This window comes from Hirundo rustica, chromosome 6 (assembly GCF_015227805.2).
Source record: "Hirundo rustica isolate bHirRus1 chromosome 6, bHirRus1.pri.v3, whole genome shotgun sequence".
In the NCBI taxonomy this organism is placed as follows: domain Eukaryota; kingdom Metazoa; phylum Chordata; class Aves; order Passeriformes; family Hirundinidae; genus Hirundo; species Hirundo rustica.
In genome coordinates this window covers 63221040-63242624 of record NC_053455.1, presented here as the reverse complement: position 1 = coordinate 63242624, position 21585 = coordinate 63221040, and the positions used below count along the sequence as shown (strand labels likewise).

The window sequence follows — 21585 nt, the reverse complement described above, 5'->3', positions numbered from 1 at the left end:
GCAATGTCTTTTTATGGCTACTTATGGCACACGATTTTGTTTTTTTCTAATGGAACTGCACTGGTTAGGTTTTGCTAAGATAGAATGACGAGCTACGTCACGGCGGATCAGCCGAGGGTGGTGGATGGACCGACAAAGACCAAGGGAGAGCAGGTAGGGTGGGCTGGAGTCACTTACGCCGCATGCAGTGCTTCCCCTCGATTTCTGTCAAGCCGCTGCCTGTGGTTGTACCTTCAGTTAATTAACAAAGTCAGTTAATTACAGGCTTTACTCATTGCTGTTTAGTTTACTGAAGATTGCTGCAGCTGTTCAGATGTGGTTTCAGAGACTAAAATTGTTTTACCCAAGGTTATTATTACATTTTCCAGGAAAATGTGATGGCCTTTCAGAATATCTTCATGTCTCTCTCATTAGCAATGCAAGAAACTGCCTTTCTGATGGTGAGGGTCGAATTAGCCTGTGTTAGGAGCTGCTTGTCCTTTGCTTGCTTGGACAGCAGTAGGAAAAAGGAGCAGAAACTTACTCTGCACCCCCTCTAGAAAAGCTTTTCTGGGCATTTGGATCAGCCGAGTGTTTATTGCCTCCCAACCTAGAGCACCACACCTTGGAGAAATGGTGTGAATATCCACATCCTTCCATACAGAAAATCTAGCTCTCTAATGCTGTACAGCAGCATTTGGTGCTGTTGGGACCAGGCAAGTTATGAGCAGCTCCTTTGATTCTCTTAATTTTGAAGTTAGGGCAGATTATTATCCCCTGAATTCCACCAAGGAAACTCCAAACTGCTCAGCCAAGCTAGATGTCTCTGGCATGTGGCTTGCCTAGCAAAACCCCAAAATCAGGAATAACTCTTTCCCCTGTTTTCTCCTTATTAACATTCTTCTACCATTTGGATCACCTGGTGCATAACAGAGGTGGCATTTGTGTCACAGCACTTCCTTCCCTGCCAATTGATAGGGTATTTATCTTTCTTCAGCTGCCTGTTTTCTTGAAATTTGTGGAAACTGTGCTTCTGAGACAAGACGCTCACCCTCTTGTTAAATTTAATTTAAATTTCTTGACAGATTTGTGGAGGAACTTGCCCCATATGTGCTTATGAGTGATCTCATCAGCCTTATTTCCATTAAAAAAGCTGGGTAAACTGATCTTGTTTTTGCCCCATTTGTTCTCTCCCCCTAAAGAAGCAGAGAAGTCTGCCAACTTTTGGACTGTTAATCTAGAAATCCTTCTGCATATTCTCAGCATAAAGGGTGAGGATTAAGTATCCATCTTCAAAGTGATTAGACCTAGAATTACTTACATAATCACTTATGCCAATATGAGTTCCATATTGTCTTCTGGAAGAGTTTTACTCTCTCTACCGACTCTTAATTGTATATGCAGTGCTGTAAAGAAAGAGTAATGTAGGCCATTTAAAAGACACTGATTTCTGTGGTGTTTTTTTGTTGTTGTTTGTTTGTTTGGTTGGTTGGTTGGTTGTTGTTGTTGTTGTTTTTTAAATGCATAGGTTAATTCCAGGTTTGTTCAGGGACATTTACTTCTGGTCTTCATAAGACCAAAACCAGGGAGACAGATTTAGAGACAAGAATTAAAGTATATTACGGATCTAGGCATTTAACTTCTAATGCCATGTAGCATTAGCAAAAATAGCACATCTTTCTTCAAATTCAGTATAATGGATAGCTTGAGCAGAGGTAAAGATCAAAAATTCTAATCTTGCCTTGCAGTGAAAGTTAGTTTTCCTTGGCTGAAGCAGTAGGATTGTTCAGCACTATACACATTGCTGATACACAATGATCCCAAAAGGGATCTGAGTTATACTAGGTTGTATGTTAATGTTTAGCCAGGGAAGCATTTGATGCCAGTAACCTTCCTTTTGTATTATATTAGTTTTGAACTTCAGTTCTTTAGGTTTTTTAAAGAACTTTTAATTTTATTCTGTAGCTGGGGAAACAATAATCTCACTGACTTTGTTCTCCAACGAATAAGGTAAAAAAAATTTCACCACTTTCTTCTCTTCACTGTAAAGTCTGAGGCAAAAGCCCTCAAAAAAATGAGCATGAGTTTTTTGTGAAGCTATGAAAATACTTGAGTGGAAGGATTGTAGGCCAAAATAAAGTTCAGTGATTCAGATTAACAACTGTACTACATTATTGATAGAGTGTTCTATCTTTGCTAAAATCTCTGAAGAGATCTTCAGAGAGAAATGGAGGGAAAATATCCTTTGTTAATTTTTATAATAGAAGCCTGTTAATGTTTGGTGATGGTGGAGGTTGCCATTAGCTGACTGTATCAATTTGTGCTGGGAGCAGACCTATATTATCTCTTGGCTGCTATTCTGTTTTGCATAATGGGAACACAGATTTATTTTATCTGTTTATTAATTCAAGATAAAGATTTCAAGTGGATGTGTTCAGAAAAGCAGAAAGTGCGTGAGGAGAACTACAGGTGATATCAGCTGTGATGATCTTGAATGCAGTGGTTATATAATGTAAATTGGTATCTCTTATGAAAATTCCTGTCTTAAAGTCTGTCTTAAAATGTCTGGTTTTGATTTGATTGTTATGAAACTAACTTTCTGCTTGGCTGCTTGATGCTGGCCTTTTGTGTTTCCTCCTAGCATGATTTTACAAGGAGCACTAGTTTTGCTTCTATTTCTTCAATCTTTTTAGTCTCTTGTAAGGCGCCAGTACCTTTTAGCAACCATGCGAACTGTTTTCTGATGTAAATGAACTCTTGATTAAAAACAAACAAACAAACACCCTTAAAAAAAATCGCTCAACGGGGTTAATGTATTTTGGGTTATAGGTGAGGATCTGTGACCGTAGGTTGTCCTGGTTAGCTCTGGAATAGTGTCCTGGGCGTCCTGCTCGCTCTGTGCTCTTTTGCAAGTGAAGATAAAACATTCCGTGCCTTTCCTGACTCTCCTCCCACTGTGGGTCTGCCCCGAAGAACACGATAACCCCATTCTTACGGCATCTTCCCTGTTTTCTTTTACCCTCGCTTTTGTTTCCCTTGCATTTTTCGAGAAGCAGAACGAGGGCAGGTTTATTTCTCATTTAGGAATCCATGTATTGCCACGCGTTGGGTGCACAGAAATACTGCTATTTCTTAATCTGAAGTTACTAGCTCGGCTTTGTGGCCCTCCTTTTCCTTCGCAGAAAGAATTGCTAAGAACTGGAAGGGGCAGCCCAGGGAGGCGGCGGCGTCACTGTCCGTGAAGGTGTTTAAGGAAAGGCTGGACGTGGCACTCAGCGCCATGGTCTGGTTGACACGGTGGTGTTTGGCCTCGGTGGTCTCAGAGGTCTTTTCCAACCTCCTCCATTCTGTGAAATCAAGAATTTGGCTCCCCGGGCAGCCTGACCTGCCCGGGCTGAGGGCGGAACGGAGCTCCCGGTAGGTGCCCGGGTCCAGCCCCCGCCCCGCCCCAGGCGGGACCGGAGGAGGGAGCGGGAGGAGGGAGCGGGAGGAACCAGGGGGGCGGGAGCTGCGCGGTCGGGGCTGAGCCGGCCCGGTGCGGCGGGAGTTGCAGGCGAGAGGTCTCCATGGAGGCGCTTGGGGTGAGGGGTCGGGGCCGGGGCCGGGGCCGGGGCCGGGGCCTCACCGCTCTCTGCCTTCACCGCCCGTCCTTCTCCTCACAGGGAGCGCCTGTGGCCATCGCGGTGGCCGTGGTGGCGGCGTCCGCCCTGCTGCTGCTGCTGCTCCGAGGGACGGCGCGGAGGCCGAGCGGCCCCGTCACGCTGCAGGACCCGCTCGCCAAGTACCCGCTGCGGCTGCTGGACAAGGAGGTGTCCGGGGCTCTGGGGACGCGGGGCATCGGGGGTCCAAGGCACTAGATCCGCTGGCCTGCGGGGGTTCTTGGCCGTAGGCTACCCCAGGGATCGAATCCGCAGAGCAGGGTGCAGAACCCTCCAAGGATGGCTGCGACCCCCGCAGCCACTCCGTGATGCTCCCAGGGTAGAGGAACGTGTGTAAAAGCGTTTATGCCACGCTGCGAACTGTTGTTTCTCTAAGCTTTGCGTGCTGGCTGTGTTCCTCCCTCGGTTCCTGTCCTGGCTGCACCGTTGAGAAGCAAGCCGGGGAGCCTGAGCTTCTGGACGCCCTGGCTTGCTTGGTCTACGGCCACAAGCACGGAATGTGCCTTGGGCACAGGTTTCCTGATTTTATCTATGTAAAGGTGCAGGCAGGCAGAAGTCACTCCTTGTGGAATTAAAGAGGAGAAAACTGCTTTTGAAACCCATGGTTATTTCAACTTTATTTTTCAAAGCCATTTCTTTGTCCTTTCCTAGCATTTGGCTTGCATACTAACAAAGAGCAGGCTTGCTAAAGCATATTGTATTGAGTAGTTTGAAATTCAAAGTAGTGGTAATGCTGACCTCATTCTAACTTCGGTTTTTTAGGACATCAGTCACGATACTAAGAAATTCCGATTTGGGCTACCCTCAACAAGTCATATATTAGGATTACCTGTAGGTAAGTACTCCAAACAATTATTTATATTTCTGGTTTCTCACAGTTCTTGGACTTCTGACTGTGAATTTAAGGCTCAGAAAAGCAAGGAGTTGAAAGCTGTATCTGAATGCTGCTGTCTCAGAGAGAAATGACAGGTTTCCTAGAGGGTTGTATTTCTCATCTTTTGTGAGTGCTTTGTCTGGTTGTGTGGTGTAGGGTTAGAAATGGAGCAGTGAAAGTGAACTGAGCCTGATGGAATTTGTCACCAGTCAGGATATAAGCCAGAGTGGTATCTGTCAAAGCTTTTTCATATTTCTTATTTGCATTCTACTTCCATCTGGTCCCCTCAGTCTATTGGCAATTGCCTTCATGGTTTTGGCAAATACAGCTGACACTTGTAAGGGAGAAAGGGAGAAACTGCTGCCTTGGAAGACGCTGAAATATTCAGAGCATTTTCCGTGCGAGCACTTACGTTTGAATTACACACATTTCCACGCAATTTTATCTGGAGTTCTATGGCACAAATTTCAGCCTAGGATTGGCCTTCTTTCCTGTACCCTGGAACACTGATAGCAGTGAACCTTGGACCTTGAATCAGTGACAGAAGCCTCTCTCTCTGATCTGCAGATGTGGCTCTGCACTACTTGGCAGTTTCCTGTGCTGTATGGCAGGTGTCAGGGTCATCCCATTCCATGTGAGCATGTCCTTGCACGCTGCTTGTTTTTCTCCAAACTCTGTTCTGGCTTGTATGGGAAAGAGTAGTGGAATTAACCAGACAAATGGTAAACCATCTGAGACGTTTATTATTGCATTTATCCAGATTCATTCTTAAGGATTTAGGAGTAAGATCCTGAAATTATCCTACTTCCTGGAAGAATCCTGCTCTGTGCTGAAAAAGGAACTGCATGTTTCATATGGCATTTATACGGCAAAGATTTTTTTCTGTCACTGCACTTGTAGCAGGTTACAATACCTGCCTTTCCCTCTTGTCCTCCAGGGACGAAAAAAAAAAAAAAAAATCAGATTGTAATCCTTTCTCCCCAGGCCAACATGTTTACCTTTCTGCAAAAATCGATGGGAATCTGGTGATTCGAGCCTATACCCCAGTTTCCAGTGACGAGACAAAAGGTTATGTTGATTTAATTATAAAGGTAAATTTTGTTTTCCTTTAATATGGATAAATTGCTAATTGGAAGGAGGGCAAGTACTTAATTTTACCAAAATGGTTTGGTTTGATTTAGTCATCAAATTTCATTGTCTTTCATTCAAATGTCATTAAATTTCATTTTCATTGGATCTTTTTCAAATAGGGTGACTGCATGGCAAACAACTCATTTCACATTGCCCTTGAGCAGTAAGTTGTATCCTTTGTCTCAGTGCTGTGGCACTGAGGGATGGCAGAGGAAGAGGAGAATCGTTTCTTTGGCAATACTCTAGGAATTTCCCTAACAACCTTTTATTCAGCAGTGCAGGGGTGGAAGTTGAGACAGACACTACACGCAGAGTGCTTAATTAGAAACTTCCGGGGGCTCCAAGTGTCAGCTCCTTGTTAAGCAAAAGTCCTCATACCTTTTCTCTGTAGCTCTCAGGGTCTGTCCATCTATGCCAGCAGCTAGTCTGTAGTCTTGATGCCTCAGCTCTTCTTCACACCCAGATGAGGGAAGCCTGCCTAGCTCTCTCCAGGCTGACCTGAGACTCTGCTGTCCCTAGTGTGGGGCTCCAGCTCTTTCTCTGCTGCAGTCCTCTCTTATGCAGTTCCAGCTCGCTCCTTCCCATCCCTAGGCACCCAACCCTGCCTGTCCCTTGTAAGACATCTGTCCCACCCACACCCTCCTGTCCCTTCCTCCTCACAGCACGGCCAGCAGACTCCAACTGACCCTCTCCCAGCTAATTCACTCTTTTATCGCACCCACAGCTGGGAGGACAAGGCTGTTCCCACTCTGGGATAATTAACACAGCTGCAACATATCAAAGTCAAGACTGCTCTCGGCACTATCTTTGTCTGTCTCCCCACACAAATAGATACTGATCTCTCTCCCTCTAGATGCCCATGCTGCTGCTAATGTTTACTGCAGACAGCTCTAAGCAAGTCAAACAAGGGAAATCCTTTAAGACAGGGGATGCAGGATTATCTAATCCCATGATTTTTGGATTTCCCAATCCTTTTCTATGACAGAGTTTGTCCTTAGGCAAAAATCCACAATCCAGGCATTTTTTCTTTTTTTTCCCTCATGTTACAAGGGTGGTGAATTGTTATGAACTGCTTAATGCTTCTTACATGCTTTGAAAGCTGAAAAGCCTATTGTGTCCCTGAGTGAGAAGGTTTTAGAAGGAAAAGACGCAACAATGCTGTTTTCAGAAAGAGCAGCCACAGAAGTGGGGTGACATAAGGCAACAGTGAAATAAGGGCAGCAGCCACATGATCTGTTTGCTACCCATCCCTGTTATCCTGGCTGGTTGCAGGGAGCAGAGGGACATGTGCCCAAAAGCACTTTTTACTTATTTTGGCTGCTACCTGTTGCAAGGCTCAAGAGATAACTGAGAGCACAGAATTGCCTCGATTTCTTTCTCAGGTGCTGAATTTCAGGCCTGCAGGACTGTGTTCTACAGTTTGTGATAACTGTCTGCAGGAAAATTAGTGGTTGATAATGTGCAAATGATTGTTCTTACAGGTCTACCACAAAAATGTGAACCCCAAGTTTCCAGAAGGCGGGAAGATGTCCCAGTATCTAGATAACATGAAGATTGGAGATACCATTGATTTCAGAGGGCCAAATGGACTCCTGGTCTATAAGGGGACAGGTACCGTGACACAAAGGTGGGAGAGCAAAAGGGAGGTATTGGTTATTTTTATAAAACTTGACAGCTGTAGAGAATATATATTTTTTTAAGTAGAAAAGAGGAAAAATCACCTTTTTTGGACTTGATCGTGAGTGGTTTGAGCTGTCAGAGTTGATGTGATGGAGAAGAGTACTTTGTGTAAGGAATAAGTGATGAGTGTCTCACTCCTGCGACTATAAATCTGAAAAAATTGCTATTGTAGTATAATGACTGAGAAGTCTGCACTAGAAATAAAATACCTCAGCTGTACATATGGAGATGCTCCAGCTGCTTCTTAAGCAATTGAGATTGTGGCTTAAAATGCCCTCTGAGAATGTCAGTGCTGTTACTGGATAACCAGCTGACTGAGGGCCAGCTCCATTTCATAATCAAACCAGGTCTGAGTTGACTGAGGAAATAAGCTCAGAGGAGTAATCCGCTTGCAGGATACAAGTGAAAGACTTTGCACTGATCTCGACTGAGAGGAGTTGTGCACTTAAGTCTCACCTTAGAGTGCTCCACCCTTCTCTGGACGCTGACCTCCTGTGATCAGCAAGCTCCCGATGAATCTATCTTAGCAGAAGGGAGGGTTTTCCAGAAGATTTGTCTTTATTTATTGATCATCTGTAGTAATTTCTTCCCATGGAATTCGTATCCATGTTTATTTGGAAGCTAATTGTACTTATAGGTTTGGAATATTTCTTCTAGGCACCTTTCTTATCAAGCCTAATAAGAAGTCTGAAGCAGAGAAAAAGTTTGCAAAGCACCTGGGAATGATAGCTGGAGGAACAGGTAAAACTAATCCCATCATATGGAGCCTCTACACAGTGAAAATGTCTCTGTGCATATATGTGAGGACTATCACTGTACTTTAGTAGCAGAGTACTTACACCTGCATTTCTTCTCATTAATTTCTTTTCATGGTGGCTACACTGAGGCATTCCAGTGGTTTGAGCTCAGTCCTGGGGAGTAGCAACCTGAAGGTTTGAGTCCTAATTTACCTTGTGACCTCAGAGAACTCACTTCAGCAGTGAGATAAAGTATTTTAAGAGAATGTCTTGAGGGTAAAATTATGCAACAGGTGAATCCTGAAGAGAAAAGCCCTGCATACAAGGATTGCAGGTTTGTTTTGGAATTGTTTGTCTTAATAGAAACCCCAGTCTCTGCACTCCACATGGATCAGAAATCCAGAGATGTGTAGCCCTGTGCAAACTGAGATCCCATTGAAGACTGAAGGGAGGAAGCATTAATTCTGAAACTGTAGCCATGGTAAGAAATAACCCACTTTATAACCATTTCGGTTTTTAACAGGAATAACTCCTATGTTGCAGCTGATCCGTCAGATCACGAATGATCCTAAGGACTCCACAAAATGTTACCTCCTTTTTGCTAATCAGGTGAATATTCTGACCCATCTCTCTGTTCTTCTTTAATAGTCCACTTGTTTTAGCTGGCTTAATGAGCTTTTTAAACTGATGGCACATGTTTCATCCTCTCACACTTAGGTGTCTCCTCACAGTTTCACTGAATTCCTACATTAGGGAATAAACACTGTGACCAGGTCCTGATCCATCTGCTCATCTTAGTCCTTCACTGATTTTAAGGAAAGGGGATTTGTTTCCACTAATCTGTTTGTACAGTTAACCTTTGCTATGCTGGCCCAGGGACAAATTTGCCATGGTCAGGGACAAATCCAGCTCATTGTGATTTTAGCCTGGATTAAAAAGTTGTTCTGATTGCCATCTTTAGGGACTGTGTTTAGGTGGCTGCTAAGTTTGTTGTTCTTAGTCTTAATTTACAGAAGCCTGTAATGATAATAGCTATCATGGAAGGGGCAAAAATACCAAATTACTTTCTTGATTTGCATAATTTTTATCATCGCATTTGTCGTGAATGGCAAATGAGCTCCCATCAGAGGGCTTCTGGGATGGTTTGGAGCTAAACAGCACTGTCATTTTGCAGACGGAAAATGATATATTGCTGAGAGCTGAGCTAGAAGACATTGCCAAGAGGCATCCTGAGCAGTTTGTGCTGTGGTACACACTGGACAGACCTCCAAAAGGTATGGACACACAGAAATGCCTTTGCTTATCCCTGTGCAACAAGTCAGAGCTTCACTCTTGCTCACTGGGGCCACCAGAGTAATGTCAAGTGTTCTTGTTCTTTTTCTCACACTTTGAAACTCCTCAGAAACAAACCTTACCCCACACCCTGTTTTAAAAAGGGATCTAAGCCATCCGGGCTTAAAAAGTGGGAGCTCATAATTAACCTCATTTAGGTCAGATGTTACTCTGTGCATCTCTTCATGTATTTCAGTTTTTGGGAATTTTCATCAGAAGTTCAGCTCTGTTTTGGGCTCTCTCCCAAATCAGGTTATGTTAGCATGTTGTTGGCATTAAATTGTTTAATACCTGTAAGTATTATGTGCACATCTTTGTTTTGCAGCAGCTCCAGGTTAGAGTCTGGTGAAACAGAGTTGCCACGTGTATGGATTAAGGCATAATTTTTCCTACTTGGTTCACTTCAAATGGCAGATGCATTCAATAATACTACTGCTTGAAATAGTTTAGCATTTCTTTCCTCTTTTAATTAGTTTTCTCTTATCAATAAGCAGAGCTTTTGTTATTACTGAACTTTGCCCCCTCACCGCTCCATCTCAAAAAGAAAAAAAAGGTGCAGGTCTCAATACCTCTCCCTGCCACCAGCTGACCACTCTTCACTGGAAAAGCTGGATTCACTCTTCTTTTTTATTCCTACCTGCTTATTTCTTTTAAATTTTATAATTTATTGTTTTAAGACCTCCACATTTTATCAACACGCTTGTTTGTCCCTGTGGAAGGGGATCCCTAGGTCTGAGCTGAGTGAGACGTTTAACCCTCTCCTGGCTTGCAGTGATGGTGCCATAACTTGATTCTTCAGTTACTTAATGAGCTTTAAAAAGGCTTCAGCCTGTACAGAGATTCAAAGTAACGGAATGAATTTCTTTGTTGCAGATTGGAAGTACAGCTCTGGTTTTGTCACTGCAGACATGCTGAAAGCCCACCTGCCTGCCCCCAGCAGTAAGACCCTCATTCTCATGTGTGGGCCACCACCAATGATTCAGTTTGCCTGTCAGCCCAACCTGGACAAGCTTGGCTATCCCAAGAGCAGCACATTTGCTTATTAACATTGATGTCACCTGATACCTTTTTTGGAAGTACTGCATATTTTTCTACAGGAACAGTTGATGTGCAACTGTGCAGGATTTATGTGTGTGTGTTTTAACCCCTTGATGTAATTTCTGTGATTTATAACTTCATCATTACCTTGTGTGTGTTTTAATGCTAAGAAGTTGAGAAATCCTCTTGAATTGTGTGGGAGTTCGCGTCTGGCCTCTGAAATTAGTATAAAATATTAATTCCGAGGGGAAAAAAAATTAAGGTGAGAGGTCAGCAAGTGAGAGGGGAACATTCAGAATTTATTCATAACAGTCAAAAACCTAAGCATTTATACCAGTGTTATGCTAACTAGGATTTCCTACTATGTATATTTAAAAGAAGAATCAATTGTTTTGTGGATTGACTATTCACGGCCAAGTTAGCACAACACCACACTGAGTTGTAAATACAGCATTGAAAGAAAGAGGAACTGTTGTGTTTGGAATATCCCAGGGCTGCTGGAGCAGCTGTCCCATTTGCAGTGCTGTAAATAAGTCTGTTGGCTAATTGACCTGACAAAATATTTCAAATGCCTGTGGTACCTGAGCTGGTCACTAGTACTGACTGCACTGCCAGACTGGTACATTTAATACCTTATATTAAACATTAAACAGTAGTAGTTTGCTGATGCGTAGACTTCTCATTCTATTGAGTTTCCCCTTTTTTTGCAGTGATTGAAAAGAACCTGCCTTGATTTTACCACTGTGGACAATCAAATCATGCGTTTGTCTTCTTATGCCTGACCATACAGTGCAAGGTCTGTCATGAGACACTGGTCAAGTGAGGACCAGGATAGATCACCTGTAAAATGCACCCCAGGTGCTCAAAAGAGCCCTTGCTGCTTCCTGTGGCCAGGCCTGGAGTTTCCCTCTTTGTTTGGGAGGGTTGTGGCTGGCAGGGACCTGCCCTCAGGCTATATCAGAGTCTAAAGCAACACCTGCAGCCATCAGGGAGAGAGTAATGCAAACCAGCCCTATACAAAGTACTTTTCCTTACAATTAAGGAGATTTTTTGCCGGCATTTATCTGTTTACTAAGAGAACTTCTTAATAGCTCACTAATACAGGAGATGCACATGTAAAGAGATACCACAAGGAAATGCTGCTGTAAAGGTGACAGCTTCACCCCCAGCCCCTCAAAAAGCGAGAGGCCATATTTCCCTTTGATGCAGTCCTGTCCAGCCCAGTACAACAGCAACAGATTTATTTTGTCAGGTGTTTTAAATAAATCAATCTTTGTTTTATTCTGGTACTTTCCTGGTAGTCTCAGAGTTACAATTTCCTCCTGCAATTGTTTTTGCCTTAGGGAAAGATTTGTGAACGTGGCAGCTCATCATCCTAATGAAAGCAAGGGCTCGGGTGGACAGTATTATGTTCCATTCTTCCCATCCTACATCTTCTCATCCTGACTTCGACAAAAAGAGGGCAGGACAGGTGCCAATGAAAGGGAGAGTTTGAAATCTTTCTGGGGCCCAGTCTGGCAGGACCAGTGGAGGGGTGAGTGAGCCTTACTGCTGAATTCCAGGTAGCTCTGATTAACCCCCATGATACAATTATGTATTAATGATTCCTGCACTACAAGTTAATTATAAAAATAAAAAATTACAACAGGTCTTTCACTAAGAGTACATCAACACAGCACGTAAAAGACAACCCAATAAAAGGAAAAAACGTTGCCAGTCTTGGGTTTCCAGACTCTGGGTATGAGTCCCACTCCTCTCCCAACACCGTTTCCTATTACACAATGTGGGAATACAGCACAGAGGAGAGTTACCTGGAACATGTGGCTGCACTGACAATAGGAAATGCTACATGGGAGGTGGCAGTGGCAGGAAAGAGATAAAGCTTTCCTGCTGCACGGCATCCAGCTGCTCCTGGCCACTTCTGCAGGCATGAGGTATGAGTCGTGTTCTTGGTCATGCTGAAGCGTCATCTCCAGTCTTCAAAGGTCGGTGTTAAAAACCTGCTGTCATTCAGCATTTCATCCTGGCTCAGCAGCGTCTGAAAGAACAAGATGGGAGGACTGAGTGTGTTTGGTGAGGGGCCTGTGCTCCCAGAGACCCAGCTGCAGTGAGATCAGGCTCACAACACAAGGTGAGCACCACACACCATCAAAATGAATTTCTACAATACAGCTTTAAATAACTTTTTTGCTTGAGGAAATTCTTAGAGATTTTGTGTCTGGCATGCAACTCAATGATATTTCATAACTCTTCATTATGTCTTCTGGTCACTTATTTTTATTTTTTAATAAATTAGCTTCTGTGGAATGAAGAAGCAAAAGTGAGGTGTTTTGTTTCGCACCGTTTTAGCTCACATAAATTTTCAAAAGTCTGTACCTCATTCCTAGCTGCCGTGACAGGTGGTGGTTACCTGCAAAATCTTTGAAGAATTGTTTTCCTTTAAGTTTTCATTTTGTCAAAGAGAGCAGAGTTCATGAAAACTAGAGAGGCCTAATTTCTAGAGCAATTTAAAAGCAGGGGGTTTTTCTGACTGGATGTTCCACCAGGCTGTCAAGAGATACTTAACAAGAGCAGAGACCCACTTATCTTCACTACCACCAGCAATGACTGACTTTCGCTGAGTTTTAGCAGAACACATTTGTGACTTTGGAACAAGAGAGGAATGAGTACTTACCGTGAGGTGGGTTATGCCTTGGGAAAGAGCCCCTATTTGCATTACTGTGCCTTCTGAATGTTCCATCTGTAAAAGCAGTCAGCAACTAGTTCAAATGAGACAGCATGTGCAATTTTATTCACTCTACATGCATCTTTGGGAGGGATCTATGCCCGGACAAAGGAATTTGAGGTAAGTTTAAAAGCTCCTTAACAAAAATGCCTCTGTGCTACAAGGTATGCCAAAATGCATTTAATTGCAGGAAGAGTGGATCCTGATTAAGAGAGATTGATTCCATGAAACTTGGTCTCTAATTCACAGAAAAAAAAAGAAAAAGCTTAACTGATACTACCAATGAAAAGTAATATTTTTCCGAATGATCTAACACTACTTGTATTTCTGGTATGCTTCTTTCACAGGCAAGAAGTCCTTGATACAGTCCTACCTCTTTTTACATAGAAATGTCACCAGTTCTGGGCATTGGGATTTCCTGCATGGGCAACATGCTCAGAAGTCATGCTTAATAGACAGACCATGCTCCTAGAGAAAAATCCAGTCTTTCTGTCATGCTTGAATAACTGCACAATTGCAAGTTCTTGGCTCAAAGTTAACGCATCCCCTCACAACTCTTAGCTGAGCAAGCGGACAGCCACGCTCACAGTCAGGGTTTGATTTTCTCCCTGTTGAGGAGCAGTACATTGAAAAAGACAACGGTCAGCCAGTGAACACAAATAAGATGTTAGATGCACTAAACCATGCAAATGAAAAAAATTATCTTCACAGTTAGTCTTTTCACTGCTGGGACTATTCTCTTAGGAGGCTTAAATTGTTTTTATGTCACTGGAGAAAGGCCAGTTCACTCCAGCTGCCTCTGGCTGGCTCTTGTGTGTTGCCAAAGTTCACACAAGGCTCCAGGAGTGCTCCATTTTTCAGGGTTTACATCCCTTTACACAACAGCAAAGTTGAAATAAAATTTCATGGGTTTTAGTCTTCATCATTTCTCTGTATGCCGTCCTAGGCAGTTTCATTCACAAGTTCACAACTACATTACAAAAGTGAATTAACTGTTGGTTTATTAATAATTTGTTCATTGCTGATGCATTGTCTTCACATATATTGTCTAAGCAGAACTACTCCCCACTGTACACCATGAAAGAAAAAATTCAGTTGGGTTCTCTGATTACTGTCTGTTAAAAAATACAATCCAGTTGTACTTTAATATAACTTGACAGCTTTGTGTAAGTCTCTCCAAATGAAATTACTGCAATAAAAACCACCCACAAAGATAATGAAAAAAATAGTGTGCCATACTAAAATTATGGAAGCTAGAAGTACAAAGTCTTGTGTTTACTGCAACCACACCCTTGACTGACAAAATACCTCCATCTTCTGAGTGTAAAGGTGTCATAGTCCTGAAAAAGGGCTTGAGGATGGATGAGTTTCTGATGATGTTGATTAAAAAACCCCCCAACATTCTTAGTCTGGAACTCTTTCCAGTGTCCACAGCCAATACTTTTCTCAGTGAGTTCATGCGGATGTAGCAAAGAGTTTGTTATAGGGGAACATTTGGTTATTTGCAAGCTTTGGTATGCATGGAGAGGATGAGATGAGCATGGTGTCAGTCTGTCTGTCCCACCTGATCCAGTTCCCTGTCAGTGAAAGGACTAAGTCCTTTGTGGCCACCATAGTTTTTCGAAGTACCATTTGTAGCAGCTGGGCTTGTATCCATAGGACAAATGTAGTCTGTTGATTCGTCAAACTTCTTTTTCCTTAAGTTTCCAAAATGCGAAAATCCAAGTTTCTTTGGCTAAAATAAGAAGTCAACACAAGTTTTGAGGAAGACAAGTAAGGTTGTTCTTTAAATATTCAAAATACTCTCCCTTTTCATTTAGTGCTGTACCCTGGTCATTCAAGTACGCAGATTCTGAATTAACTACATTTGTTCTCAAATTGGTGTTACAGTGGACGATAATTGCATTTATATGATGTTCCTTCTAAGAAAAGACAAAACAGGTTGCATGCTTATTTTTAGGACCTGATTGAAACAGATAGTAAAAGGTCTGGTATCTAGAATTAAGGTAGCACTCCTAGAATTCACCCTTCCCTGCCCACATTTGTCCCTTATTTTCTTTGTAATTCAGAGCAGAGAAGCCTGAGACCGACATCTCTCCTTTTTGACAGCAGTGCCTACCCGAACTTTGGCAGTGGTGGTCAGAGGTGTGTATGCTGCTGACTCCATGATTTCTCTTTTTTCTTGTTGTGCCTCTGGCCCAATTAACACATTAAAATTGGTGGTGAGGTGGCGTCGCAGGAGGGTCTTTTGGGGTGGGATATTCAGGAGCATGGCCAGCGTATCACCGTTGAAGCGAGGTTCGAGAATCTGGGAAAAGGGCAGGATGATTACTTTTTATATAAATATTTGCAAGAGTAAACTACTACAGTGCTTAGCAGTGGATTTCTCACTAAGTACCTGTTCACATTAGCTCACTCATGATACTGGGTTTTGAATAGGAAACGCTGAGCATAATCAGGCAAATATATGTTTATATTTACCATCAAACCATATGTTTGGGTTGAATAAACTTCCTGTCAGAATTTTCTGCTCTACTCAGAGTACAAGCTTAATCTTAGCAGGATTTCTACCACTGCATTTTTGCAAAAATTCTGCAGCAGTAGAATCATGGTGTTTCAGAACCCTGACATTACTGGGCTGCAAGCAGTTCTCACTGTTTGGAATTAAAAAAATGTCATTCCTGACTGCTGGGATCTCAGGGTGGTTATTTAGCATGGCTGAGAGTTCTGGTAAATCACTCAAAGAAACACTCAGTGATGCCTTGTCAAAAAGCAACTTCTGCACAGCACAGTTCAGATTTCATTTTATGTGCTGCTGTCATACACTGGTGCACAGCTCAGCTTTGATTATAGAGAGTGCTTTAGCTGTTCCTTTTTTATTTTAGTTTTCCTTTGTAACGTGAAGATGGGTAGGTCAGAAAAAGAAACTCCTTAGAAGGCCTGATCATGCTGTCGTATTGCAGATGTGTTTGTTTCTTTCTGCTCGATGAACATCAGATAAGGGATGGTTTATATTACAGCCTGTCTGTTTTTAATTGTGAAGTGGTAAATTCTTACGATCAGGCCCCCGTGCACTCCGCTGCCTCGAAGGTTGGGCGCGTATTCTGCCAGATCCACGGATCTGAGCCATTCCATCACTCTGTGGTTGGACCACTGCACCACGTCGGAAGGAGAGATGTTCTGTTGGAGGGACCACAAAAGGTGATGACACTGCAGCCTGCATTGTCTGAGTGTGCACAACTCGTATCTCAGGTCAGATGAAAACAGCTTCCCTCCTCTTCCTCCAAGGGCACTTGGTCTTCCCTGACTGAGGGATTGTTTCTCTTCATGGCTCTGTCAAGCAGTCTGATGAGATGGCAGACCTGGTCTAGTACTGATGAAATCCCCATGTGTTGCATCAAGAACGCAACAGCAGAGATTGCAGATTACAGGGATAAGAAGGGAACGTTTTGACAACGGGGTTATTGGCAGTGTTTAATGCCAAGACAAAATTAGGCTGATCAGGCAAGGCAAAAACCTTAAGGATTTTAAAAATGAGGTCAGGCAAAGTCAAATTCCAAATTATTCTTAAAGATGAATTAACTTTTTTTCCCACTAGGCAAAAAACTTCTGAAGAGAAATGCATGAGATTCAACTAATAACTGGCTGACTACTGCTTTAGGTGCAAGTCCGTAGAAGCGGGTTGATTCTGTTGTATCACTGTAAGCTGCTGACTTTCTATTCCCTTTGGCTGGGACCAGGGAATTTGTGCTTGCTTAAATTAATTTATTTCAACATTCTTTTACCTCCTCAACTGGCCTCCTGCGTAGACAGTGGGGGTTGAAGCTGTTGATGTGCAACACGTGAATGGCACATTTAATACTCAGGTGATGCAGCTGACTGGTGACTTTCAGGAAGAGAAGGTCATTCTGTGAAGGAGAGAGAGTTTTAGGTGGCACAGAACACATGCCAAAACAGATACTCTCCCCAAGAAGAAAGAGTATAAATTTGCTGTGTAGTTTTATATAACACTACAGTAACTGTGGTTTAGGAAGGACAAAAGTTTATACTTTAAAGAGGATTGGGGTTTTGTTAGGGTGGAGATTTGGAGAGGAGGGGTGGGGGTGGTTCTGCTGTTGGTTTGTTGGGGTTTTTTTTTAACATGGTACCATAGCAAGACCTAGCTAAAAAAACATGAAGGCAGGAGTGTAACCTGTTAAGGCAAATCCAGACTTGAGCAGGAGAATGGGAAGAAAACACTGTGCTGTGGATGTGGCAAGAGCTGTACAAATCACCAGATTTTCTGCTGTTACTTTGCTGAACGTTGTTGCTAACTTGGTGTGGAGAACAATGAGTTTGTTCCAGAGGTCACACGTAAAACAGGCCATTTTCCTTTTAATCGTGGTGTGCTACATGATATTGAAAGAAGGACTTTGCAGAAGTTAGCCCTAATATACGACTTTTTTTGTGGACCTTAGGAACAGATTCCACGCACTAGGCAGCATGAAGGAGTTATTACTGGCACTAGTTCCGTCTTACAAAAATTCTTTAACTGCTCACATTCAAAGGAAAATTTTAAAAGATTTTACTTAGTCTGCAGTTAAAATTGGTAAAAATGAGGAAAAAGGATTGTACTTACCACAGTTAAGTACTGCAACATCCTTCCATCTACTCTGGATTCATGAAACTGGTCTTTGTACTGAGGTAAGCCAATGTCATCAAGCCACCCTGCAGATGTGAGAGCAATAGGGAACCAAACCCAGATAAGGAGAACGAAGCCCTTTCTCCCCTCTTGCCTGACTTCTTTTGAGGCATTCAGGTAGCTCATTCTACCTATTCCCCTTTCCTGGGGACAGCCTTTTGCCAGCAGCCTGAAAGCAATTCCCACCAAACAGCTTTGTCCACACTGGCCCTGTGATACTTGACATAGAACATGTGATGGAGCACATCTTCTGCAGCATAATGGAGCTGTTCCTAGATTGAGCCCCTCCATTTAATTCCCTGCTGTCTGACAGAGTTCCCCACGGAAGAGCCTACCACAAGCTGTATGTTTGGATGTCAAGAACACCACAAAAATCCTCTGCTCTTCTATGGTGAAACTTAGTGCTTTTTAAAAGATGTTTGGTAACTGCTTAAACATGAATCAGGCTGCCCTTTCATAGAGGTGGGATAAATTCCTTCCCAAACAATTCCATCAGAGTCAAGAGACTTACGTGTCACCCAGATATGATCAAGTTGTGCAGACTTCTCATCTTGTTTTGCATTTATAGCTTTAATGGCCAAAACCAATTTCTTCCTGTGCAGTGGATGCTTTATTCCCATTTCCTGCAACAAAAACCATCAACAAAGAGTTTGCCCCGCCTCTGGCTCCTTTCCTCACATGAGGCAACTACAAAAATCGATACTGTGGAATTCAGAAAGGTAGAGCCGGTGGTTGGCAGGAACCTGGTTCAGGATCAGTAGGTAGAGAGAAGCAGTGATTACCTTTTCCATGTCCTGAGGTGTGGCAGTTAACAGCGTGTGGCCTGACGTCACCCACTGCCGGGCAAAAATCACGTACTGGCCCAGGCCAAAGTCCTCCAGCCAGTTACAAACTCTTTCAGTGCTCCACTGAGCAAATGGGGCATTGTGGTCACTGAAAAGCACAAGAAACATTGGGAAAGTCTTAAAAGAAAGAGCGAACGTCCATATTGGAAAGCTCATCGTGTGCCAGAGGCAGCACTGCAGCACAATCTGTCGGTGTGCTGTTTTCTGGGGTGTCCTGGGAATTTGGCAGCCCAGCCACAACCTTTGGCTGAACAGTTGCAGGGCACATAAGAATTTCCCATTTTCTGTTTGAAAAGAGGGAAAAGGGAATTGCTGAATCCTCATCACTATGCAGACGAGGAGGTACTTGTACTTTAACAAGGTGAAATTTTTGACACTCCACCAAGCAGCAGGAGGAGTGCAGGCAGGGGAGATTCTCAGGATGGTTTCTGCTACCAGAGAAATTCTTTCCAGCTGTTGTGGAATTCCATGTAGACCAAAGCACTTGGGCAAACTCCCCAGGAGGAGGGTGTGGCTTTCGGGCACATTTAGCAGCACCAGGCTGTGGCAGGGAGAGAGGGAGCCCTTACCTCTTCTGGCCTTTGGCGTCTTTGGATCGGGATAAGCGCGGTCCAGCTGTTGCCCGCAGACCGCCCCTCCGAAACTCTGCCAGGCCCAGGTCGTCTGCAGGGAAGTTACCTGACTGAGTTCTTCGTATTCTTGCAAGACAAGAGTGCCACGACAGGACTGTTAGCTGGTGACAGAGGCTGTTTGTTCTGCATGGAAACTACAGCGACAACTAACAGCTCTGCTAACCTCCCTGGAAACCACGAGTGCCACATTCCAGAGGCAGCTGAAGGAGTTCTAGGAAATTTAGTCTGGACCTAACTGGAGGGAAAAAAAGATCTCTGCAGAGCAGCAGTAACACTGTGCTCCAGTTAATAATCCAGACTTGGAAATGGCTGCTGTTGCTGAAGCAGATCAAGTGGACACAGAGCAACTGTGCCCTGCTTTCTGTTCTGTTCCCTCTTATTTTTTTACCTGCTGTCTTGTAATGAACAACTTGCTACAATTTAATTTTTCATGGCTAATAAAACTGCGGGCATGTGAAATTGATAGCACTAAGATGACAGCAGTGCCTTATTTCTTTCACCAGCATGACGAGTGATGAGTGAACACTCCCAAACAATTTTTCCACCCTGCTGTGCCCATAAGGACACACCCAGGCAATCCCAGAGCTGCTTCTCTGAACCCCAAATTTTAGGTTATTCTTGCTTTAGATAATTGTACATTTTGCTGGGAATTGGTTTCATTCTCAGCCAAAATGCTTTGACAGTGAATGATAATAATAATAAAAAAAAAAACCAGCCTTACTTTCCCCAGATTTTCTTGATCCCTTTTGGACTCTTTCTGTTTTCTGGAGACCATGGAGATTGTGGACTTGAATCCGTTCCCGAAGGGTGAGGTGAAAGGTCATCTGAGACCACTGTACCATCCACGTTCTCTGTTTCTCCTAGGTTAAGAACAGTGCTATAGTCACATTTTATACTAATTATTGATAAAGTTGTTGTCTGGGAGGCTGATGTTTAAATGCAAATGCAGGACACAATACAAAAGTACAGACACCTATAAAATTGTTCTTGTATTGAAAAAAAAACCAACACATGCTCAGAAGGTGAAAAAACAGCTGGACATTTGATACGAAAAAAGTAAAATAATAAAACACTGGGTAAAATAAACTGTTATTTCAGTCTTTTCTATTTAAATATGTTATTTGAATTCATTTAAGCTCTTCTTGCCTGCTCTTAATACCTCAACTCCTCCATCAAAATCAGTGGGAATTTTTCTGAATTCAGTGAAAACAGAATGAAATCAGGAATAAGTGTCATAAAAAAGCCCCATGTGAATGCCACACAGCAGGAGCTATTACTTCATTTCAGTACTGCATGAAAGGAGTTCAGTCAAGAGGGCCCAGCTGGGATTAGTATTTCATGGGGAAAGGGAGGGGGAAAGGAAAGAAACAAAGGAAGCAGCAAAATGAGTGTTAAAGTTGCATCTTGTTGGGATACAGTACCTAGCACGGGTGCACTGACACTCCTGACGCGATCTTCAGTCATCCCAAGAAGCAGAAAGCCAGATGGAGAAGCAAAGAAGATACAAAACACCAGCAAAATAAAGTTACAGAAGGGCAAAGTAGTTAAGCTAAGCATTAAAAGCAGAAACAAAAAGAAAAAGAAGCAGTTATGCTTGACATGGAAGTGAATATGCACTGGGGTGCACAAGCCCCAAGAACCCTGTACAGATTATCTTAAACAGGTAGGGATGAAAATCGATCTGTTTGGGCTTTCCTAACTATTCTTGGAAAGTTTTAGCTCTTTAAGCAGAGACTACAGAGCTCTACAAAGCCTGTAGAGTATCTGAAATGAAGCAATGGCTAAAATTACATCAAATTGCTCTGAAATACAGAATTAACGGTGGAATGAATTTACTGCACATGCAAGAAACAAACCAACCTGCAGAAAAAGGTTCTCTGAACTCAGTGTATTTAAGAAGCCATTGCTTGTTTCTAGAAAAGGAACATTTTCCTTTACAAGCTCACCCACCCTTGGATAATCCTGCAGTTAAAAACACTACAAGCATGGCTCATACATTGCCTGCAAAGTTGCTATCACAAAACAGCTCTCTCAAAACCCCTGAACAACCACAACCTATTGCAACCTTGAAACTGCAGTGTGCTAGCAGCTTTAGGGATCATGAGGCCCTAAAATAAACCAACTCCCACCAGAGAAAAAAGAAAATAGAGCCAAAGCAAAAAACAAAAAGAAAACAAAACAAAAAAACCCACCACACCCCAACCCACTGTAACTTTTAAAGTGCAGGAAGACTTCAGAATTACAAGGGATACTCTTGTCCCTGAGCTCGCAA

At 42.9% G+C, this 21585-nt stretch overlaps 2 protein-coding genes across 13 annotated transcripts in view; one reads left to right on the top strand and one right to left on the bottom strand.

Moving 5' to 3' along the window:
- The first annotated feature begins 3511 nt into the window (after window positions 1–3511).
- On the top strand, window positions 3512–14381 carry LOC120753873 (NADH-cytochrome b5 reductase 2). Its single transcript, XM_040066648.2, has 9 exons — window positions 3512–3560; window positions 3642–3788; window positions 4401–4473; window positions 5497–5603; window positions 7125–7254; window positions 7981–8064; window positions 8584–8669; window positions 9235–9334; window positions 10266–14381. Exons 1-9 carry the CDS (start codon window positions 3546–3548, stop codon window positions 10436–10438), a joined length of 915 nt encoding a protein of 304 aa, XP_039922582.1. The 5' UTR covers window positions 3512–3545; the 3' UTR covers window positions 10439–14381.
- The window catches only part of PPFIBP2 (PPFIA binding protein 2), a 102104-nt gene continuing 91227 nt past the window's right edge, over window positions 10709–21585 (bottom strand). For 8 of the 12 annotated variants that reach the window (XM_058421069.1, XM_058421070.1, XM_058421071.1 and 5 more), the window contains 12 exons: window positions 20739–20767; window positions 20035–20177; window positions 19251–19379; window positions 18619–18769; window positions 18348–18459; window positions 17774–17862; window positions 16941–17063; window positions 16213–16335; window positions 15275–15463; window positions 14720–14890; window positions 13105–13170; window positions 10709–12468 (listed from right to left, as the gene is read on the bottom strand). In XM_058421069.1, the coding sequence (XP_058277052.1) occupies window positions 12397–12468; window positions 13105–13170; window positions 14720–14890; window positions 15275–15463; window positions 16213–16335; window positions 16941–17063; window positions 17774–17862; window positions 18348–18459; window positions 18619–18769; window positions 19251–19379; window positions 20035–20177; window positions 20739–20767 (1397 nt within the window). In that variant the 3' untranslated portion in view covers window positions 10709–12396. Of the gene's footprint in view, window positions 12469–13104; window positions 13171–14139; window positions 14891–15274; window positions 15464–16212; window positions 16336–16940; window positions 17064–17773; window positions 17863–18347; window positions 18460–18618; window positions 18770–19250; window positions 19380–20034; window positions 20178–20738; window positions 20768–21585 lie in introns of those variants that run through there. The other 4 variants (XM_040066639.1, XM_040066642.1, XM_040066641.2 and 1 more) reach the window with 2 other exon arrangements.